General features: G+C 38.2%; 1 protein-coding gene across 1 annotated transcript in view; it reads left to right on the top strand.

The window, feature by feature from the left end:
* Positions 1-1,026: 1,026 nt before the first annotated feature.
* LOC115213778 overlaps positions 1,027-19,778 on the top strand; it is a 28,356-nt gene continuing 9,604 nt past the window's right edge. The window contains exons 1-5 of the mRNA XM_029782617.2: positions 1,027-1,337; positions 5,471-5,516; positions 9,254-9,288; positions 14,279-14,357; positions 18,537-18,622. Coding sequence (XP_029638477.2) covers positions 1,283-1,337; positions 5,471-5,516; positions 9,254-9,288; positions 14,279-14,357; positions 18,537-18,622 — 301 coding nt within the window. The 5' untranslated portion in view covers positions 1,027-1,282. The remainder of the gene's footprint in view (positions 1,338-5,470; positions 5,517-9,253; positions 9,289-14,278; positions 14,358-18,536; positions 18,623-19,778) is intronic.

The following is a 19,778-nucleotide window of genomic DNA, read 5'->3' as shown; positions in this document are numbered from 1 at the left end:
AATTTTTCCCATTTTTAATGCATTTTTGGCACATATAAGGGAAGTAACTCTCTAAAAATGTATTATTAAATCTCAGAACGTAAAAAGCTACAGTAACAACCCCCCCCCCCTTTGTGGTTAACCATATTGAGATGTCTATTATACTTTACATCTCTAAAAATGCTTATATAGTTATTTCCCTTACAAACCCGAGCAACGCCGGGCGATACTGCTAGTTATGAAAAAAACTTTGTTTCTTGAATTACTTTACTAAATTCTGTTTTCCTATTAAAGTGGGTAATTTTCGAAAAAATTTTGTCTTGAGCATTCATCTTTCCCTTTTTACTTGTCTAACGAAAAGTCTACCTTGAACTGGTGGGGTTTCCCGCAAATATTACTTTAGAAGTGTTATTTGTTTTTATCTACTTACGTTTTTTTTTATTCATCGGGTCGGGAATAATTACTGGTGACGGATATTGTTCTGCCATAAAGAAACCAGTTTATCTGAAGAAACTGAAAGGACAGAAGTTGACATTTTCATTGCTAATATCGAAAGGTTTTTTATCGATACAATAAATAGCAAGAGTCACCGATAAGACAATGGTTTCATCTCTGTTCTGAAAGAGGACATTTCACAACAGGACATTGTTTTATTAGCACGACTTCTCAATACAATCGACCGTTCAGCGATAGTTTCAAAACAATGGACAGTTTGTCCCTCTTAACAAGATGAATTGATGCGAGAATGATTATTGAATAGTTAAATAAAGACACATTCGAATAAAATCAAGTTCCTACAAGTATGACAGATGAAGTCCAATAGTTTGATTGAGCATGATTTTCACGTTTCATTGATATCACGAAATTGTATTCGATTTCCTTATTCAATAAAATTGTTTTCCCCTTTCTTGTAAACACGAAGCGTCTATTTACATCGCATTTCATCACAATGCCCTCGTCCAACTCCTGCTCAATGTTTATCTCGTTGGTCTTCTTGAATATCGATGATGGTTATTGATTTCTGTGCGTATCAAGAATTACAAATGTTGAGGACATGACGATCCGTTCATCATTTGTGCAGCTTCATGCATGTCATCGGTTGTTGATTGCTTTCCTCCAGCAATTAATATACAGTTGAGTTTTACCCACCAAAATACTTACAAGTCAGTCATTTTCAGAGAAGAATAAACCAATTCACAAAGAATACAAAGAAAAAAAAAAGCGAAAACAAGGAAAACCAGAGAATAATTATAAGACTACAAGATTCACCGAAGACAAAATATTGTTTTATAAAACTTGTAAAATGAAAGCCTATATACTTGGAGCCGTAATTTTTTTGGTTATCCAGACCACCCTGGGTAAGTTAGTGTTGATATAATCTTCTTTATATATAAAAGTGAAGTTGTGTGTCTGTCTCCTACGATTTAGATTCCTAACTACTCCCACATTTTGCAATGCAGTTTAACCAAAACCGGGTATCTTATAGTCGTGATTCATATCGAGCCCTTCTGGGTATTAGCGCGCGTCTACGATGAGTCTACGATTTAAAAAATAATTTACCATAATTTTTTCCATTTTAATGCATTTTTTCGCTATTATATAAGGGAAGTAACTCTCTAAAAATGTCTACGATAAGTCAACGATTTAAAAAAAAATTTACCATAATTTTTTTCCCATTTTTAATGCATTTTTTTGCTATTTTTTGGCTATAACTCTCTAAAAATGCTTATATAGTTATTTCCCTTACAAACCCGAGCAACGCCGAGCAATACTGCTAGTTTAATATATTATTCAATTATAAGACATTGTTGTCTGCTTGTATAAATTATTAAAATCATTATAATCACAACCAACTTATCTAATCATAATTAACTTATTGGTCCTTCATGTATTCTGTCTATTCCAGTGTTCATAATTGCAACATAATGATTTTGAGGTTTAAATAGCTCATATTTATTTGATTTTATGTTTTATTGCAATAACTGGCATCTTCTCTTTCTTATTTCTCCAACAAGTGTTTAACAATAAAAAATTAATCTATATTAGAAAGTCCAATAGTCATTTTGATTTCTATGATTGGTCTATGGCCATACTTTTTGAAGGAGGCTTCAGTCGATTCCATTTTATAATTCTTAACAACTGCATTTGAAGGCATATCAGACTCACAGCTCTATCAAATGCATCCCAATTTCAGCCGTGGATGTTCAGGAAAAGGAAACTTTTTAGTGCATCAAAACTTGTTGAAGGCCCAAGTTTGCCTCTAGGATCCGTGGTGATTTTTTTCTAGATCTATTTTTAAGGGAAAAAGTGCATCTTATATGCCATCAAATATGGTATTTTATCGATTCCAGAAAGATTGACGATACATTCAATCTCTGGATTGTCAATTCTTTAAAACTCCGAGATCCAGCGCAGTATATTTATTCTAGTAATCTCGGAAGGCTTAATATAATTAATATAGATTGTGCGCAACACACACACGTTGGGTGGTGTCCAGCTTCTAATTTTATTCAATAAACTCACTTGCGTAGCTGGGATGGTGAGGGGCGGCACTTTTGGGTCTGCTGTAGCTAATATGTGTCTTTTGTGGAGTCCGGGAGCGGAAAACGAAAGGGCCGCCCCAGGCGGCACATACTCTAGCTACGCTAGTGAATAAGTCTGTAGTATCTTGTTTTTTTGCTTGGTTGTATCGTTTGTGTTGGGTAAAATGCTTTGCAGTTTTTAGTTACGATAGTTTACGTTTTGAGTTCAGATCACGCTAATATCAACTTTATTGCTTATCCTTCAGGGATCAATGAAATAAAATGTGCAAAATAAAGATCTTAATGCTCCACACTGGATCAATATGAGTGACTGTATCCCGACAGTAAAAAAAAAGAGAAAATCTGATCTAGTGATTAGGAAAGAAATTATCATTAAACTGTGAATTTGTGCTTTTTGTGCTAAAACACCTAAAAGATACGAAAACCACCTAAAGATACTAACAGGCGCAAATTTTATTATTTTTAGCTGATAAAATTCTATTTAAGGTGAGGAAATATGTTGAGTACTTGGAGGCATATAAGTAGGAGTCTGCCGGTTAATACGACAAAGGTTTCTGTTGATCCGACCAACGGAATAGCTTGCTCGTGAAATTAACGTGAAGTGGTTGAGTATTCCACAGACATGTGTACCCTTAAATAAGTTACTCATGAGGTCATGGTTTCGATTCCTTACCAGGCAGAGCTTTGTGTTCTTGAGTAATTCATTTCCTTTCATTCCACATTCCTGCAGTCCACTCGGCTGTAAAAGAGTACCCATGCAATGGACTGGTTCCCTGTTCAGGGGAAACGTTGGGGTATCAATCACTTTTACGCAATGGAAACCGGGTTACCGGCCCCTATTAGTTCAAGGACTCGAGACAGTTATGCACAGGGTTTCTTTTGTTGTTGTTGTTGTTGGTGGTGGTGGTGGTGGTGGTGATGATGATAAGGAGGAGGAGGAGTAGGAATCAATATGTGCGCCAATTTATCTCGGGTTCTTTAAATAATACGACCCACCTTTACATTGCAATCTACTTAATGTTCATGTCATCGTCTTTTTCTTTCGCTGATCTGCTAAGTTACAGGGACGTAAACCAACCAGTACTGATTGTCAAACGGTGCAAGTGGAACACACGCACATAAACGCACGCATGCACACACATACATCCACACACGAACTCATTCACACACACACACACATGTATATGCCACACCTAAAACCAGCCCCGAGTCGGATCTAATATTTAAATTGGATTTGGTACTTGTTGTATATGTCTACAATATCCTAACCAACACCTGATGCCTTCATGGTTGTTTTATCTCACTATGTTATGGTGCCTAACCATCTCTGGCGTCCTATGTGTTGATGGACTTGGTGACCTCACCGGTACTGATGCCGCTTAGAAAAGTATCCAGTCCACATTTTAAAGTGGTTGGCGTTAGGAAGGGCATCCAGCCATTAAAAAACCATGCCAAAACAGACAGTGGTGAATTGGGGCAGCCCTGTGGCTTCCCAGCTGCTGTAAAACCGTCCAGCCCTTGCCAGCACGGAAAACGGACGTTAAATCATGATGATGATGATGATGATGAAGAGACAGACAGGCTGACTGACAGACAGTCAGATAGATAGACTGATAGATAGATAGATAGAACGATCGATCGATAGATAGATAGATAGATAGATAGATAGATAGATAGATAGATAGATAGATAGATAGATAGATAGATAGATAGATAGATAGATAGATAGATAGATAGATGGATAGATAGATAGATAGATAGATAGATAGATAGATATGTATAATATACATCATTCATTGTTCGACTGTGGTCGAGACAATGGAATTTACTATGTTACGCCATTACGGAGGTCCTGTTGCTGGATGTCTGTATCCCTGGAGATTACATCAGGGTAGGAGAGTGTGCGCCCTCTGGTATCGCGAGCAGATCGCTTCCAGAGGAGAAGAGTAGAAATTACCTCTTTTTCAGCTCTAAAGCAATGTCCAGCAAACTGGACTCTTCTACCTTTCACAAGAGATGATACAAGTGGTAGTTTCCCATATATTTGTACTCTCAACAATACGCTCTTAAGTATGGTTTCTAATTACAAATATCTTGGGTCATACATATCAACATCTGAAAAAGATTTTCTAACTAGAAAGGGCATGGCCAGGTCAGCCTGTAATGATATGCATAAGATCTGGTCATCAAATCTAAGTAGAGACTTCAAACTTAAAATCTTCAAAGCCACAGTCGAACCAATTCTACTATATGTATAATATACACATACAAGCATTCATACATACATACATATAACGGGATTCCACACTGTTTCCGATTACCAAATTTACAGTAAGGTGATTTATCAACTACAGTAGAAGACAGTTGCCCAAGGTGCCGTGCAGCGAGAGTGAACGTCCATTTCTAACAGCATTTCCCCCACCCCCTAGTACTTCACAACCATCAGTGGCAGTGTGTAGGGTGTGGTCGTCTCAAAAAGAAGGTCGGATCTCAGCTGCGCAGGATCTCCTTGATTGTGTTGAAGAAGACGAAAACCTTTTCGAAAACGGTCTTAACAAGTTACAAATCGTGGTTCTATGGCTATGACCCCGAAATCAAGACTCAGTCTTCGCAGTGGGAGACCTTGACGTGATTTTCAAGACGTCGAGGAATTCCAAGAGAATGTGACGAGACAGCCGCACGCTATCCCAGAAAGGAAGTTCCAGGAATGCTTCCATCAATGGAAACGATGCTGGATAAAGTGGCTTCAGAAGAGGATTACTTCGGAGGAGACTAAATGCCAAATTGATACGCGTTTTGGTGTTACTTTTTATAGCAGCGGTCCTGATACTTTTCAATTCAATAAAAACATTCAATGCCATACTCTAAACATTTTCTTTTCTTTTTTTTTTTTTTGTAATTTCCTAAACCAAGCAAATAAATTTTAACTTTCCTGATTATTTCTACAGCCAATAACAACACCACAGATGTCCCATTCAATTGTGATTCCATTACGTAAGTTTGTTTCACTTCTTTCTTAAATTATTTTATTTCTCTTCATCGTTGGACATTCTGAAGTTTTCACCAAAATATACACTAAGTCTCCTCTAGGGTTGTCTCCTTGGCTGAAAAATTCTCATCATTCAATTCTATTCATCTAATAAACCATAAACTACAACCGTGTTGCTTGCTTCAGTTCAGGAATGGTTCTTCAATAAACTTACAACCTATATTTCAATATATTTTACACTTATATCTTATCTATTTCTATATTACAAACATGCGTAAGCAATAGCTTTATATATATATATAAATATATATATATATATATATACATACATACATATACATACACATATAGATACATATATATACACACACACAGATATATATATATGCATATAACAATATTTTATTCAACTAATTGGCTAATTGCAACATCAGTGACTTCTCAATTACTGTTTTATACTAAGATATATCCATCCATCCATCCCTGCATACATACGCACATACATAACGCATGCATACATTCATACGGGGTGCGTTCAAAAAATATCTAACTTTATTTTTTCTCACCAAAACTAATGCCGCGTGGGTTAAATCCTTTGGGTGGGAGGTGACGCCACTCTTCTTGCAGAAGCTTGAAAATTTCCACGCTGGTAAACCGCCTCAGTTCTCGGGTGTTAGGCCAAGAGTACAGGCGTGTAGTGAGTCCTCGTCAGATTTTCGTTTTCACCGAACGCTTTAAGTAGAGACATTGCATCAAGTTTTGCAAAAAAAAAAAAAAACTTGGTGATACTCAAGTTCAAACCATCCCAAAGATTCAGCAGGTTTTTCGGTGATGATGCCATGGACAACACCCAGATCAACGAGTGGTACAACCGCTTCAAACATAGCTGCACCTCAGTGGAGAACGAGGCATGCTCAGGCGGGGCCATCCACAAGTTGAAACGAAGAGAGGCCGGTTGAGAAGGTTCGGTGAATAGTTGTGGAAGACTGTCGTGAGTAATAACCCAGGAAATTACTCACGAAGGGGGGAAAAGCACAGGATCAGTGCATTCCATTTTAACGGAGGATTTGGTACTACTAACGCACACGCGCTAGCTAGTCGTTACTAGTCGACTCTAAAACGACTATCTAGCAAAGTAAATAAAACACTAAGTAAATATTTTTTGTTAAACAAAGTAAATAAAACACAAAAACACAAAGTAAGGATCGACTAGTCATGACTAGCTAGTGCGGATGCGCGCACCGGGACCACTGTTCGCTAGTAGTACCGGAGGATTTGTGCATTGGGAGAGAGTCGGCGAAATTCGCCCTCAAGGTTCCGGCGGAGCATCAAAAGCATCTCTGCATGAGAATCGCTCAGGATATGCTGATCTGTGCAAAACCACAACCCAGACTTCAGGAAGACCATCATCACTGCAGATGAGACATGGGTTTATTGGTTTCTGCCCGATGCGTAAGGTCGGTCGTGTTGCGTGAAAATGAAAATCCGACGAACGTCTTAAGACGAAACGGCTGGGAACTGATGCGACCCACCGGCACGGAAAGGGCGACATCACCTCCCACCCAAACTATTTTGTCCATGCGGCATTAGTTTACTTTTTAAACGCATCTCTTATATGCAAATATACTTGGGTATGTATGTATAATAAAATAAATATAAGAGAGTGGTCACTATATGGCTCACTCTTGGTGTTGAATAGATATACTATTAAATTAGTATCTAATTCTCTCACCCTTATTAATTAATTATGTATAATAAATATATAGAAATCTTAAGAAAATAAGGCCCGAAATTTTTGGGAAGGGTGCTAGTCGATTAGATCGACTCCAGTACACAACTGGTACTTAATTTATCAACACCGAAAGGATGAAAGGCAAAGTCGACCTCGGCGAAATTTATTTTAGGAAAATATTGACAACAAAGTTATTTGACGCAATTCTCATTAAAAAATACCTTACAATCTAACTTGCTAATAGTTTTTATTTTAATAAACTTGAAAGCAAGATTCTTGAAATAATATTACATAAAACGCATAAATAATAGTCCAGTTAGCATGCAAAGCTTACCATTTTCTCTTCTTCATCTGCCATGCCCTTCAGTGGTCAGTCTTCACGGACCTGCACGCCCTTTTGTTCCACACATGTTAATGGTCGATCTTTCTAAAGCCAGCTAGTAAAAATGTCCAGTAACTTCTCTCAGTGTCTTTTCCAGTTTCTTCCTTTCGGTTTCCTAGTTGTCCCCAAATTTCTCAAGGTTTTTCTTGTTGTATGCTGTCCAATAAACTGAGTCTGTTGTGGAGAAGCATTCTAGTGGCCTCCCCCCCTTGAAGACCTCCATGTCTGTCACTCTATCTGCAAAGGACACCTTCAACATACTTTTAACCTTTTGCTTGTCCAAAGCAGTTTCATAAACGTCCATGATTGTTTTCAAACTTTTAGTTAGTCTTTGTTTCGTATTTCGTTTTTGGATTTGGTTTGCAAGGTTCTTTATATGAGTTCGTCTGTTGAAGCATATTCTGTTGTGTCTGGGGAGAGTCATTCTCTTTTTGTGCCTTTTAATATAACACACTCACCGGTAAATTTCCACTTTTTTCTTATTTTTATTTTCCTAAAATTTTCGTTGCGTCTTGCAACCTTTTCAATAGTTTTTGAGTCAAAACTATTGAAAAGGTTGCAAGACGCAACGAAAATTACCGGTGAGTGTGTTAGATTATAATAATAATAATATAATAATGAAATTATTGTATACAGTGCTCAGGTGCACCACAACTTGTCAGAAAGTGCATATAAAGTACATGCAGTAATGTAGAAATGTCTGGAAAGTGAACATGCTTGTGTGTGTATCAAGTGTAGTGTTGGCGAATCTCAGGAAGCATGGAAGTCTTGAAGGATGCAGTGCTCCGACAACTAACAACTGATGCCGGCAGTTTGTTCCATGCTTCAGCAACTCTCAGCGTGAAAAAATGTTTCCTGAAGTCATGGGAGCTGTGCTGTTTTCTTACTTTGTAAATATGTCCACAGATGTTAGATGGGTGGAGTTTGAAAAGGTGCTCAGAGTTATTGTTTGTACGATGGTTGATAATTTTATGGGTGTCTGCCAAGTCAGCTGCCAAAGGCACGAAAAGAAAATGACTCTCCCCAGACAACAGAATTTGTTTCGTATGTTCTCAGTAATATAAAACCTTCTTTTCATAAGTCCCAACTTATTCTAATGGTTGAAAAAATCGGAAATATATGATGCATAAATGCCAGGTTAATACGTCTTGCGTTAAGACAGGCAAAAGGTTAAGGAACCAAACCTCTGGAGGGTTTGACCTGTTTTGTATGTTCCAGCGATATGTAAGGATAGGTTCTATGAGGGCCTATTGGCTTCTTACCCTCACTTTTATTGATAGCTGTTCATCTGACGCTATATATTTGATTGCACCATAAACAGCCTTGACCTGTCCAATCCTTCAATTAATTTCGCTTATGATTTCCCTGTCTGACCATTAATGATTCCCAATATTTAAAACAGGCGATGCGCTAGCAGAATCCTTGCTGCACTGGACACCGCATTTCATCCGGTTTTTTTACGTCTGGGTTCAAATTTTCCTGAGGTCAACTTTTCGTTAATCCCTCTGATGTTGATAAAATAAAGTACTGGGGGGTCAATATAATCGACTTAGCCCTTTCCCTAAAATTGTTGGCCAAAATTATAAAGAAAATATTCAAAACGTTTATTGCTATATTTCATTTAACAGGCAGGAAAGAAATAGTAGCGAAACAGGCGGCGGAGGTAAGGAATAACCTTTAATTATTTCATTCATTAAAGTTTTAGCTCATTAAATGTAAATAAAGATGATTTAGCGAAAATTAAAGAATTTTTTTTAAAAATCGGATCCTTTTGTTTGGCTGCACTCTTTGAAATTTTAAAAATTAAGTAAAAAATGTTCAAATTTGATATATTAATGTAAGTTTTCACACTGAATCTCAGGGGATAATTCACTTGTTTCAGAAAATTAGGAAAAAAAAGTTACAGAGGTTTATGGCTTGATCATTTTTACTCAGTCAGACAAGGTTCTGAAGCTGTTATTTTGTACGTGACAGCAATCATAGGACGACAAACCAATAATGTCAACATAACATGGTAGCACGTGTTTTAAGCATTTAAATGGCTAAAAATAACGAATAAACAACACATATTTTTTAGTTTTAAGCATCTAATATGCATTTAATGCGAAAAACGGAGTAAACAAGACATTTATAATCCTGGAAGAATCGATTCCCGCATCCAGTGTGTCACAGGAAAACAGTGTGAAATATCCGTAAACAATATAAACTAGAGGTGGTTGGACAGGACAGCAACAGACGAGTGACAAGATACACAACAGCTTGGCTTTTTACTATGGAAACGGGCACCAATACGTCTGTAGCTTTCGATTGGCTAAAATTACCCAAAATTTGCAAACTTTAAAAGCTAATGACTGTTTATTGATTGAATTTGGACGAAAAGGAATTGCATTTTAACATTGGGTTGTCCGGAAAGTTCGTGCCGATTTATAGTTACTTACCTTTCGACTTACCCTCCCAGGCACCTCAATTCTGGGAAGAGGGTATTTTCAAGTTAAAGGAAAGATGGAGACGCATTGTGCAACAAAATCGTTCATATTTGGTTGATTAAAAATGTAATGGCAAGTGTTTATTGACCTTTTCCTTTCCTTTAAAAATCGGCACAAACTTTACGGACAACCCAATAATTAGCATAGAAAACATCAATAGACCAACTTTGAAATCAATTGGACCAAAAACCAAAGAAATTGAGAAGTGCCAGCCAAACAAGAAAGATACTTTTTTTTTTCTTTTTTTATTAATTCGGTCAAAAAGACAAACAGTTTTTATTTTTTACTCTAAATGACCTAACCATACTTCTATCAAGCAGTGTCCCCTGATTCCAAATATGTGATGTTTGTGGGTAGATCAAAGTCAGCTGGGTCTCTAAGCCAGAAAACCATGGGGACACACACAGAAATCTGCATTCATTTTATTAATGTGTGTGTGTGTGTGTACACTCTTTATTCCCGACGAACGTTTCGGTATTGTGGCTATTTGCATTCTCTGTTGAGGGCGCAATTGGATGCCGGTCCACAACAATTCTTCAGGGAAACACATTATAACATTCTGTTGACACAGTTGCATTGTGTTGTTGATTTTCGTATATATATGTGTGTGTGTGTGTGTATTTATATAAATAAGGATACAATCGTTAATTTAAAAATAAAAAACGAACTTATCAAGTGGTCAGCATGGAAAAAATAACCTTCAAAGGTAATAATTACTAAAATTATAAATCCTTGATTGCAATAGCTGGGGTGTTACCCCAGGGAGGACACCCAGTAGCATTCATAAGCCACACCTTTAGCTAAGCACAACGAAATTGGTCGAACATAGAGAGAGAGGCTTATGCAGTGGTATGGTGCGAGGACAGACCGCGGAATTTCCTTCTAGGAAAGCAGTTTTATCTGGAAACAGATCAACAGTCTTTGAAAACCCTATTCGTGAAGGAATTAAATGTATCTCGATCTGCTTCACAAAAAATAGCCAGGTGGAGTTGGATCCTGTCACAGTAGAATTTAAGCATGTTCTGGATAAAAGTATTCCGCTCATTCAGGTCCTCTCTCGATTGAGGTATGATGAGAATAACAATGGTGATATAATTGTTTTTGCTTCGCATTTAGATAAATATGACAGTGCGTGGCAGGACATCGATCCCGTAATGATGGAAGGTATCCGAAAATAACTAAATGCAAATGCATTATGTAACAAAATAAAGGAAAGAAATTTACTGCAAAATCAGAGATCGGTCTCGAATGAAGGGAAGGATTTTCTAACATCACAAAATGGTTTAATATATCATAGAAACCATCGGTTTATTCCAGCACTTTATAGAGCTGCACACATAGGCATTCAACAAGCAATTACGAAGGCATGATTCTGTGTTTGGTGGCCTGGGTAGGCTTACTCAGTGGAGAGGTTTGTCAGATCTTGCAATAGTTAGCAGAGAGTTAGGCCAAATTTAGTTAAGGAAAATGATTCATAACCTATTTCTGGGCCCTGGGAATGTGTGCATATGGATTGGGCATATGTTCCAAACATTGGTAACATACTTGTAATTGTAGATGCCTATTCAACATGGATTGAGGCATTCTTGTGTCCTAATCGCTCAACTGAGGTGGCAAAAAGGTGGTAAAATGAGGTCTTTGCCCATACAGCTTTAGTATCAGACAATGGGCTTGAATTTGTTGCGTTAAAGAACATGTTGTCATCAATGAGTCGCAGAAAAATTGAGACACCCGTTTACAGTTTGGCATCTAACGGCACCAATGAGAGGGCCATACAAACTGTGAAAGCTGCACTGAAGCATTTTGATCCAAAGACAGGGAATTTCAGCAACTACTTGAAAAAAATATTGTTTAACCATTGGAGTGCTTCGGGTGGTTGTAAATTATCACCGGGCAAAAAGTTAATGCAAAGACCATTGAGGATTGCTGTAAACCCATTCTTTGAAATAGGTGAGAATGTAATACACACGCTCGAAAAAGTCGCATCCAAGGCAAAATATGTGATACATGCCGGAAAGAATACTCCATGGATTCAGGAAGGTCACCCACTGCAGGTAGGGATGGTTGAGCAGATGGCCCCACTGAACACACGTGAACCAGAACCAGAATTGAATACCACACCTGACACAATGGTTCATGCTGAGTCTGCAAAGATGCCTAACAGTGATGGTGTGGCCATACCAAGTCCCCAGGCTAGGTGTGATACCAACACCAGAGTTATAGAAGGCATGGAGCAGCCTGTTTTTGACAATGCATAGTATTCAAATACAATGGGCATTTTGCTTATTTCTGCCTGTCTCTGTCTCCCTTGTTTACTCTTGTGGGTTCGAGGTCATTGTGAATTCTTGGTAGGGAAGAAGAAGAGAAGGAGAGGGAGGAGGAGAAGAAGAATGCGGGAGTGCCATGACAGTAGTATGTTAAATGGTCAAGTGCCCTGAAAGTGACCCGTTGTGGATGGTAGTAGTGATTCAATTCTTGAGACATCTCTTTTGAATGTATGTATGTGTATATATATATATATTATATATATATATATATATATATATATATATAATATATATATATATATATTAATATATATATATATATATATAGTTCTTGGCGTTAGGAAGGGCATCCAGCTGTAGAAACACTGCCAGATGTGACTGGCCTGGTGCAGCCTTTGGGCTTGCCAGACCCCAGTTGAACCGTCCAACCCATGCTAGCATGGAAAGTGGACGTTAAACGATGATGATGATGATGATAATATAACTAACTCTCAAAGGAAGTCCCATGCAACCACGTGGAAATCATGAGCTGGCAGCTACACACAAGGAGGCCTAGGCATTGTACAGTGTGGCCCTCAGAAGTGAGCTGAGTAACTGAGTTACGAACATTCAACATATTTTCTCAAGAGTGAAGCACAACACTCATGTCTTTGTCGGTATGAACACTACTGAAGAAGATGCAAATTGCTATACATAATGGCAAACCAAACGTAGAATGGTATAAACTGCATTTCAGGTTTATCCTATTCTTCTTATGTTTGCTGTGTATATGTAAGTGTGTGCTTTATTATGCGTGTGTTAATGTATTTATACAAACCTACGAGCGGCGTTCAATAAGTAATGCCTCTGACCCACTTGCAGTTGTTTGATGTAGCTGAAAATTTACATGTGCAATTATTTATATCTCTATAGATTAAGTGGCAAATTCCCAGGTTGATCACACCTTTCCAGAAGCAAGAACGCGTCGAGTGCTCGAGGATGAATTTGGAGATATGCTAAGAAGATGAGTCAAAATTTTTCAAAAGACTGATTACACAGGATGAAACCTGGGTCCATCACTATGATCCAGAGACCAAAGCCCAGTCAATGCAGTGGAAGCACCGTGACTCACCTCCTCCAAAGAAGGCAAGGGTGCAGCCCTCCGCTGGCAAGGTCATGCTCACAGTCTTCTGGGACCAGGACGGAGTAGTGATGACAGATTTCCTGGCAAAGGGTACCACAATTACAGGAGCCTATTATGCTTCACTTTTGAGGAAATTAAGAGAAGCTATCAAAATCAAGAGGCGGGGCAAGATCAGCAAAGCATCCTCCTCCTGCAGGACAACGCTCCGGTCTACAACTCGTGTGTCGCCAGATCAGAAGCACAGGCGTGCGGCTATTAACTCCTCCCCCATCCCCCTACTCTCCCGACCTTGCACCCTCTGATTTTCACCTCTTCCCAGCCATGAAGTTGTTTTTGAAAGGAAAGCATTTCCCAGATGATGCAGCCTTGATTTCTGAAGTCACGTTGAGGTTGGAGGACCAAGCTGGAGTCTTCTACAAAAATGGTCTCCGGAGTTGCATCAAACGATGGGAGAAATGTGTAACTCTGAGTGGTTCCTATGTAGAAAAAGACTAATAACTGTGCCAAGTTTCGTTGCTCTACTGCTATGGGAAGTGGGTCAGGGGCATTACTTATTGAACGCCCCTTGTACATATGTATGCATGTGCTTCTGTGAGTTTCTAATTTTATACATGTTCAGTTATAACTAATTTAGTTTAATTATAAATTTTCAGTTAACTATTTTTGTTTATTTATTATTTTATTTCAGTTTTTTGCTACATAAAAACTAAGTCCTGGGCAATGCCTATCAAAAACAGAAGCTGTTATTTAATGAAATTTGCATCCATATCTTTTCAGACTGTTTTTCCATTATGCGTTACTCAATGAATACGCTGGATGAATTGGTTAAAAGAAGTTACAACTGCTCTTACTTTTGGTAAACTCATTTCCTTAAACTTGCCATTATCTTCCTCTTTGATGCATGTTCTTCAAATTTGGATTCTATTTCAATAAATTTTCAATTATATTTCAAGATATTTTCAATTTTTCACTTCCTCCTACAAGCAATAAATATTTTTATATCCATGCAATTCGGTAACTTCTATGATTTGCGAAAGGAACAAAGAAATTTATAATGTGAATGTGCATTTTTATATGAACTAATAATAAACATGTTTCCTTTTGTGGTTTAAGCTATTAGAAGGGAGTTCATCTTTTCTTCATAAAACTTGTCGGGATTAGAAATTTGAATTTGTTATCAAAGAATTCTAAAAGAAAAAAATGCATAGAATTCACATATTCATTTATCTATTTCAAGTCATGTAGCACCATTTCATTCTGTTTAGAAATCTTCAGTATGATAAACCTTGACTTATTAAATTAAATGTTTTATGAAATGAGACATTCTATTAGAGACGAGAATAATTACAACCTGCAGGAAATTCATAACATGTTTTGTTTTTTAATAGAATATCAGTTAAGTAATTGAGGTAAAAGCGTGGAAGACTTTGGTGTTAACATACAAGATTATAAGTATTTCCAAAGAATTCTACTTTATGAAAGTGTCTCTATGAAAGAAGCCAAAAATTTCAGTTCTAACCAAAAATTCACAAAAGCTGTTTTTGGATATAATCTTTGAGATGTAAATATTAGTTTTAAACTACTAAATCACTTAATTATGAGGTAAAACACTTTGATGGTCATCAGCAATTTAAATGGGGTTTTCTTTTTCGGAAATGGTGACCCCCGCAGGAGCTGATGCCATGTAAAAAAGCACACATGCTGGCTTCACAGAAAAAGCACACGTGTTGTGACTACGGAAAAAGTTTCCATGTAAAAAGCACCCAGTACACTCTGTAAAATGGTTGGCATTAGGAAGGGCATCCAGCTGTAGAAACATTGCCAAAACAGTCAATGGAGCCTGGTGCAGTTCCCAGCCTTACCAAGTCCTGTCAAACCGTGAAACTCATGCCAACATGGAGATTGAACGTTAAATGATGATGATGATGATGATGATGGTGACAGCTAAACTAATTTCAGAAGCTTTAAAAAAACATGTATACATACTCACTTTTCACTTCTCCACCATTCTTTTAAAACCGAGAGATTTTGCTCTGAATAATTTTCAAAAACAGAACTCGGTGTCCGCCACATTTTCATGTATGATTAGTCTTAACGAGTTTTTTTGTTTTTTTGCAATCAAAGTCGATTCGCTTGCTCCATTATGCATATTTGATGCATCAATGTGAAAAATATTTATCTGTATTTTTTTCACATGATTTATACTCAATTAGGGCAGAATGCAAAGTGGGGTCAGAAACCCGTGGAGCACTAAACAACATAGTATAAATAGATTGCAGAGTGAGAGAGGTTTGCCTTCCACACTCGGGAGTTACTCTTTTACTCTCTTTACTCTTTTACTTGTTTCAGTCATTTGACTGCGGCCATGCTGGAGCACCGCCTTTAGTCGAGCAAATCGACCCCGGGACTTATTCTTTGTAAGCCCAGTACTTATTCTATCGGTCTCTTTTGCCGAACCGCTAAGCGGCGGGGACGTAAACACACCAGCATCGGTTGTCAAGCAATGCTAGGGGGACAAACACAGACACACAAACATATACACACACACACTTATATATATATATATATACATATATACGACAGGCTTCTTTCAGTTTCCGTCTACCAAATCCACTCACAAGGCATTGGTCGGCCCGGGGCTATAGCAGAAGACACTTGCCCAAGATGCCACGCAGTGGGACTGAACCCGGAACCATGTGGTTGGTTAGCAAGCTACTTACCACACAGCCACTCCTGCAGATTTAATCCATAAATGGATTGCAAAAATGGAAGTTACAAACAAGACACTTCTGTTAAATTTGCCAGACGAGCACAACACTCTGTCGTATGAGACAAAACATGCATTTATGACAAAAACAATTTTGATACACAACACTGTACACCATAAAATAAGGCTGCATAGAAAAATATTAACAGAAAATATATCCTTACAATGTAGGATCCTGCAGAAAAAAGAAGCTTAATTATAGAATCAAAATATGAATGTGCATATCTATATGTGTGTATGTGCATGATGTTTACATGTGTGTGTGTGTAATCTATATATATATCATCATCATCGTTTAATGTCTGTTTTCCGCGCTAGCACGGGTTGGACGGTTTGACCGGGGTCTGGGAAGCCTGGGGCTGCACCAGGCTCCAGTCTGGTCTGGCAGTGTTTCTACAGCTGGATGCCCTTCGTAACGCCAACCACTCCACGAGTGTAGTGGGTGCTTTTTACGTGCCACCAGCACAGGTGCCACATGCAAAGCGAACGCTCTACCACTGAGCTACATCCCCATTATATATATATATATATATATATATATAGGTGCAGGAGTGGCTGTGTGGTAAGAAGCTTGCTTACCAACCACATGATTCCGGGTTCAGTCTCGCTGCGTGGCAACTTGGGCAAGTGTCTTCTACACAGGCTGACCAAAGCCTTGTGAGTGCATTTGCTAGACAGAAACTGAAAGAAGCCTGTCATATATATATATGTATGTGTGTGTGTATGTATATATGTATGTATGTGTATATTTATTTGTGTCTGTGTTTGTCCGCCCACCTTTGCTTGACAACTGATGCTGGTTCGGGAAAAGAGCCAGTAGAATAAGTACCAAGCTTGCAAAGAGTAAGTCCTGGGGTCAATTTCTTTGACTAAAAGGCGGTACTCCAGCTTGGCCTCAGTCAAATGACTGAAACAAGTAAAAGAGCAAACCATCATCATCATCATTGTCGTTTAATGACCGCTTCCCGTGCTGGCATGGGTTGGACGGTTTGACTGAGCTGGATGCCCTTCCTAACGCCAACCACTCCAAGAGTCCAGTGGGTACTTTTGCGTGCCACCAGCATGAGAGCAGTCAGGCGTACTGGCATCAACCATACTTGAATGGTGTTTTTTATGTGCCACCGGTACAGGAGCCATTCAGGTGATGCTGGCAACAATCACACTTGAATGGTGCTTTTTATGTGCCACCAGCGCAGGAGCCAGTCAATGGCCCTGGCAACGATCACACTTAAAAGGTGCTTTTAACATTCCTGTGGCATAGGTGCCAATCAGGCGGTACTGTCATCAGCCATGACAACAATTATACATACACACATATATATATATATCATCATCATCATCATAATCGTTTAACATCCGCTTTCCATGCTAGCATGGGTTGGACGATTTGACTGAGGACTGGAAAACCAGATGGCTGCACTAGGCTCCAATTTGATCTACATATGTATTCATATATATACAGGGGGCAAATTAACAAAAAAAAAAACAAAAGACAAAGACAGGTGGTGTAGACAACAAACAGATGTATTAGTTTAACGCTCGGGAAGTGAAAAAGTCTTTAACGTTTCGAGCCTATGCTCTTCCACAGAAAGAAACAAGGAGAGAAAATAAAGAATGTGTAGTGGCTAGCGATCTAGCTATGTATGTATGCACATATTATGTAGATAGAGTTCTAATCCAGGCTGTGCTCTCACGAAGTACATCTGCTTATTCCGGTACTCCAAAGTTCCAAAGTTGTACTGTACATCAACAACATCATCATCATCATCGTTTAACGTCCGCTTTCCATGCTAGCATGGGTTGGGCGATTTTGACTGAGGGCTGGCGAACCAGATGGCTGCACCAGGCTCCAATCTTGATTTGGCAGAGCTTCTACAGCTGGATGCCCTTCCTAATGCCAACCACTCTGAGAGTGTCGTGGGTGCTTTTTATGTGCCACCGGCATGGGGCCCAGTCAGGTGGTACTGGCAATGACCTCGCTCGAATAGCAACGACCTCATAGATGTTGTAATTGTGTGAGGCATACATAAGAAATGAAGAATACTGGAAAACATTGCCTGCAGATTAATTACATAGCGAAACAGGAGATTGGAAGAAATTTTTTGACATTATTTTTTCCCCATTACATATGTTTCTAATAGGAGATATCTTACATATCGTACAATTTTGTAATTCCTATTAACAAAGGAAACACACATAATGGTGAGTATATACTAGCAGTGTTCTTGCGACTGATGGTTCAGATTCGTTTGTTCTATTTTATTTCAGGTCGGTTTACCAGCCTGGATACGACTGCAGCTTGCAATATGGATGTGAAAGTTACTTTGAAATATTCCTGTCTAGCGTCAGCTGTCGTACGTAAATAGAATTCACTTTCAAATATGTATATGTTGGGTTGGTGCATAACTATTGCGGCTTTTTTTATTTTCAACAAATTTTATTCAACAAAAACAATAACAATATTCAACAAAAACATCTTTAAATGATGGTCTGACCGTCTGCCAAGCAAATGGGAAGCAGTAATTGAAGTGGATGGTGAATATGCTCCAGAATAATCATTTAAATTTGTTGAAAAAATGGCACAATAATTATGCAAAAATGGTTTTTCATTTCGTTTTTGAGATTTATTTAAACATAAACAATATGAGAAACCACTGTATGGATCCCTTGTATGCTAAAAATAGAAGTCAAACCGTATTGCCACTAAATCTGTGTTCCCAACTTAGTCAGACGCTGGATGTTTACAAGCAAAACAAATGAAAAGAAATAAACATGGCACTTAGTTGTGGTTGTTCTGTGCTGCTCTGATGGTGCTTGGACGTCCAAAGGTTGCTGTGTGGAACTCTGGGATCTTTTTGCTTTGACCGGCAGAGTTTTAAAATAATTTCTTTGTAACTAAACACTTTCAAACTTCGTATACTGGTAGAATGTGTTACATAAAACATCTTTTTCTCTTGGCTTTCTTGAGAAAATTCTGTAGTTTGTAAGCTATTTCTTGTTTATTTTCTTGCATTTCTGCAATTTCAACCAATCAATGACGTCTATTGAAGTGAATACAATTTCTGCCGTAAACACTACAGAATTTTCTCAAGAAAGCCAAGAGAAAAATATGTTTTATAAACACATTCTACCAGAATACGAAGTTTAAAAGTGTTTAGCTACGTGGAAATTATTTTTAAAATCTGCCGGTCAAAGCAAAGAGATCCGAACTCTGAGTACATTGGTTAGTTTTCCTCCGTCAAATTCGTATTGTTTATTTAGCTATTTGTTTTGCAAGCCAGTGGCCACAGTAAAAAGTGACTCAAAGAACAACAGATAACTTTGACTATATGCATGCCAAAGCAGTTTATTTTAAAGCTGCTTGCCTGTGTGTGTGTGTGTGCGTGCGTGTGTGTGTGTGTGTGCGTGCGTGTGTGTGTGCGTGCATGTGTGTGTGTGTGTGTGTGAACTGATTGAGGGAATAGTGTTCTTAGGTCGATGTTGTAATGGGTGACATGCAGTTTAAATGTT

The sequence above is a fragment of the Octopus sinensis genome, linkage group LG7, assembly GCF_006345805.1.
Source record: "Octopus sinensis linkage group LG7, ASM634580v1, whole genome shotgun sequence".
In the NCBI taxonomy this organism is placed as follows: domain Eukaryota; kingdom Metazoa; phylum Mollusca; class Cephalopoda; order Octopoda; family Octopodidae; genus Octopus; species Octopus sinensis.
Note: the sequence above shows the minus strand (reverse complement) of the source record. Positions and strands in the feature narration are given on the sequence as shown.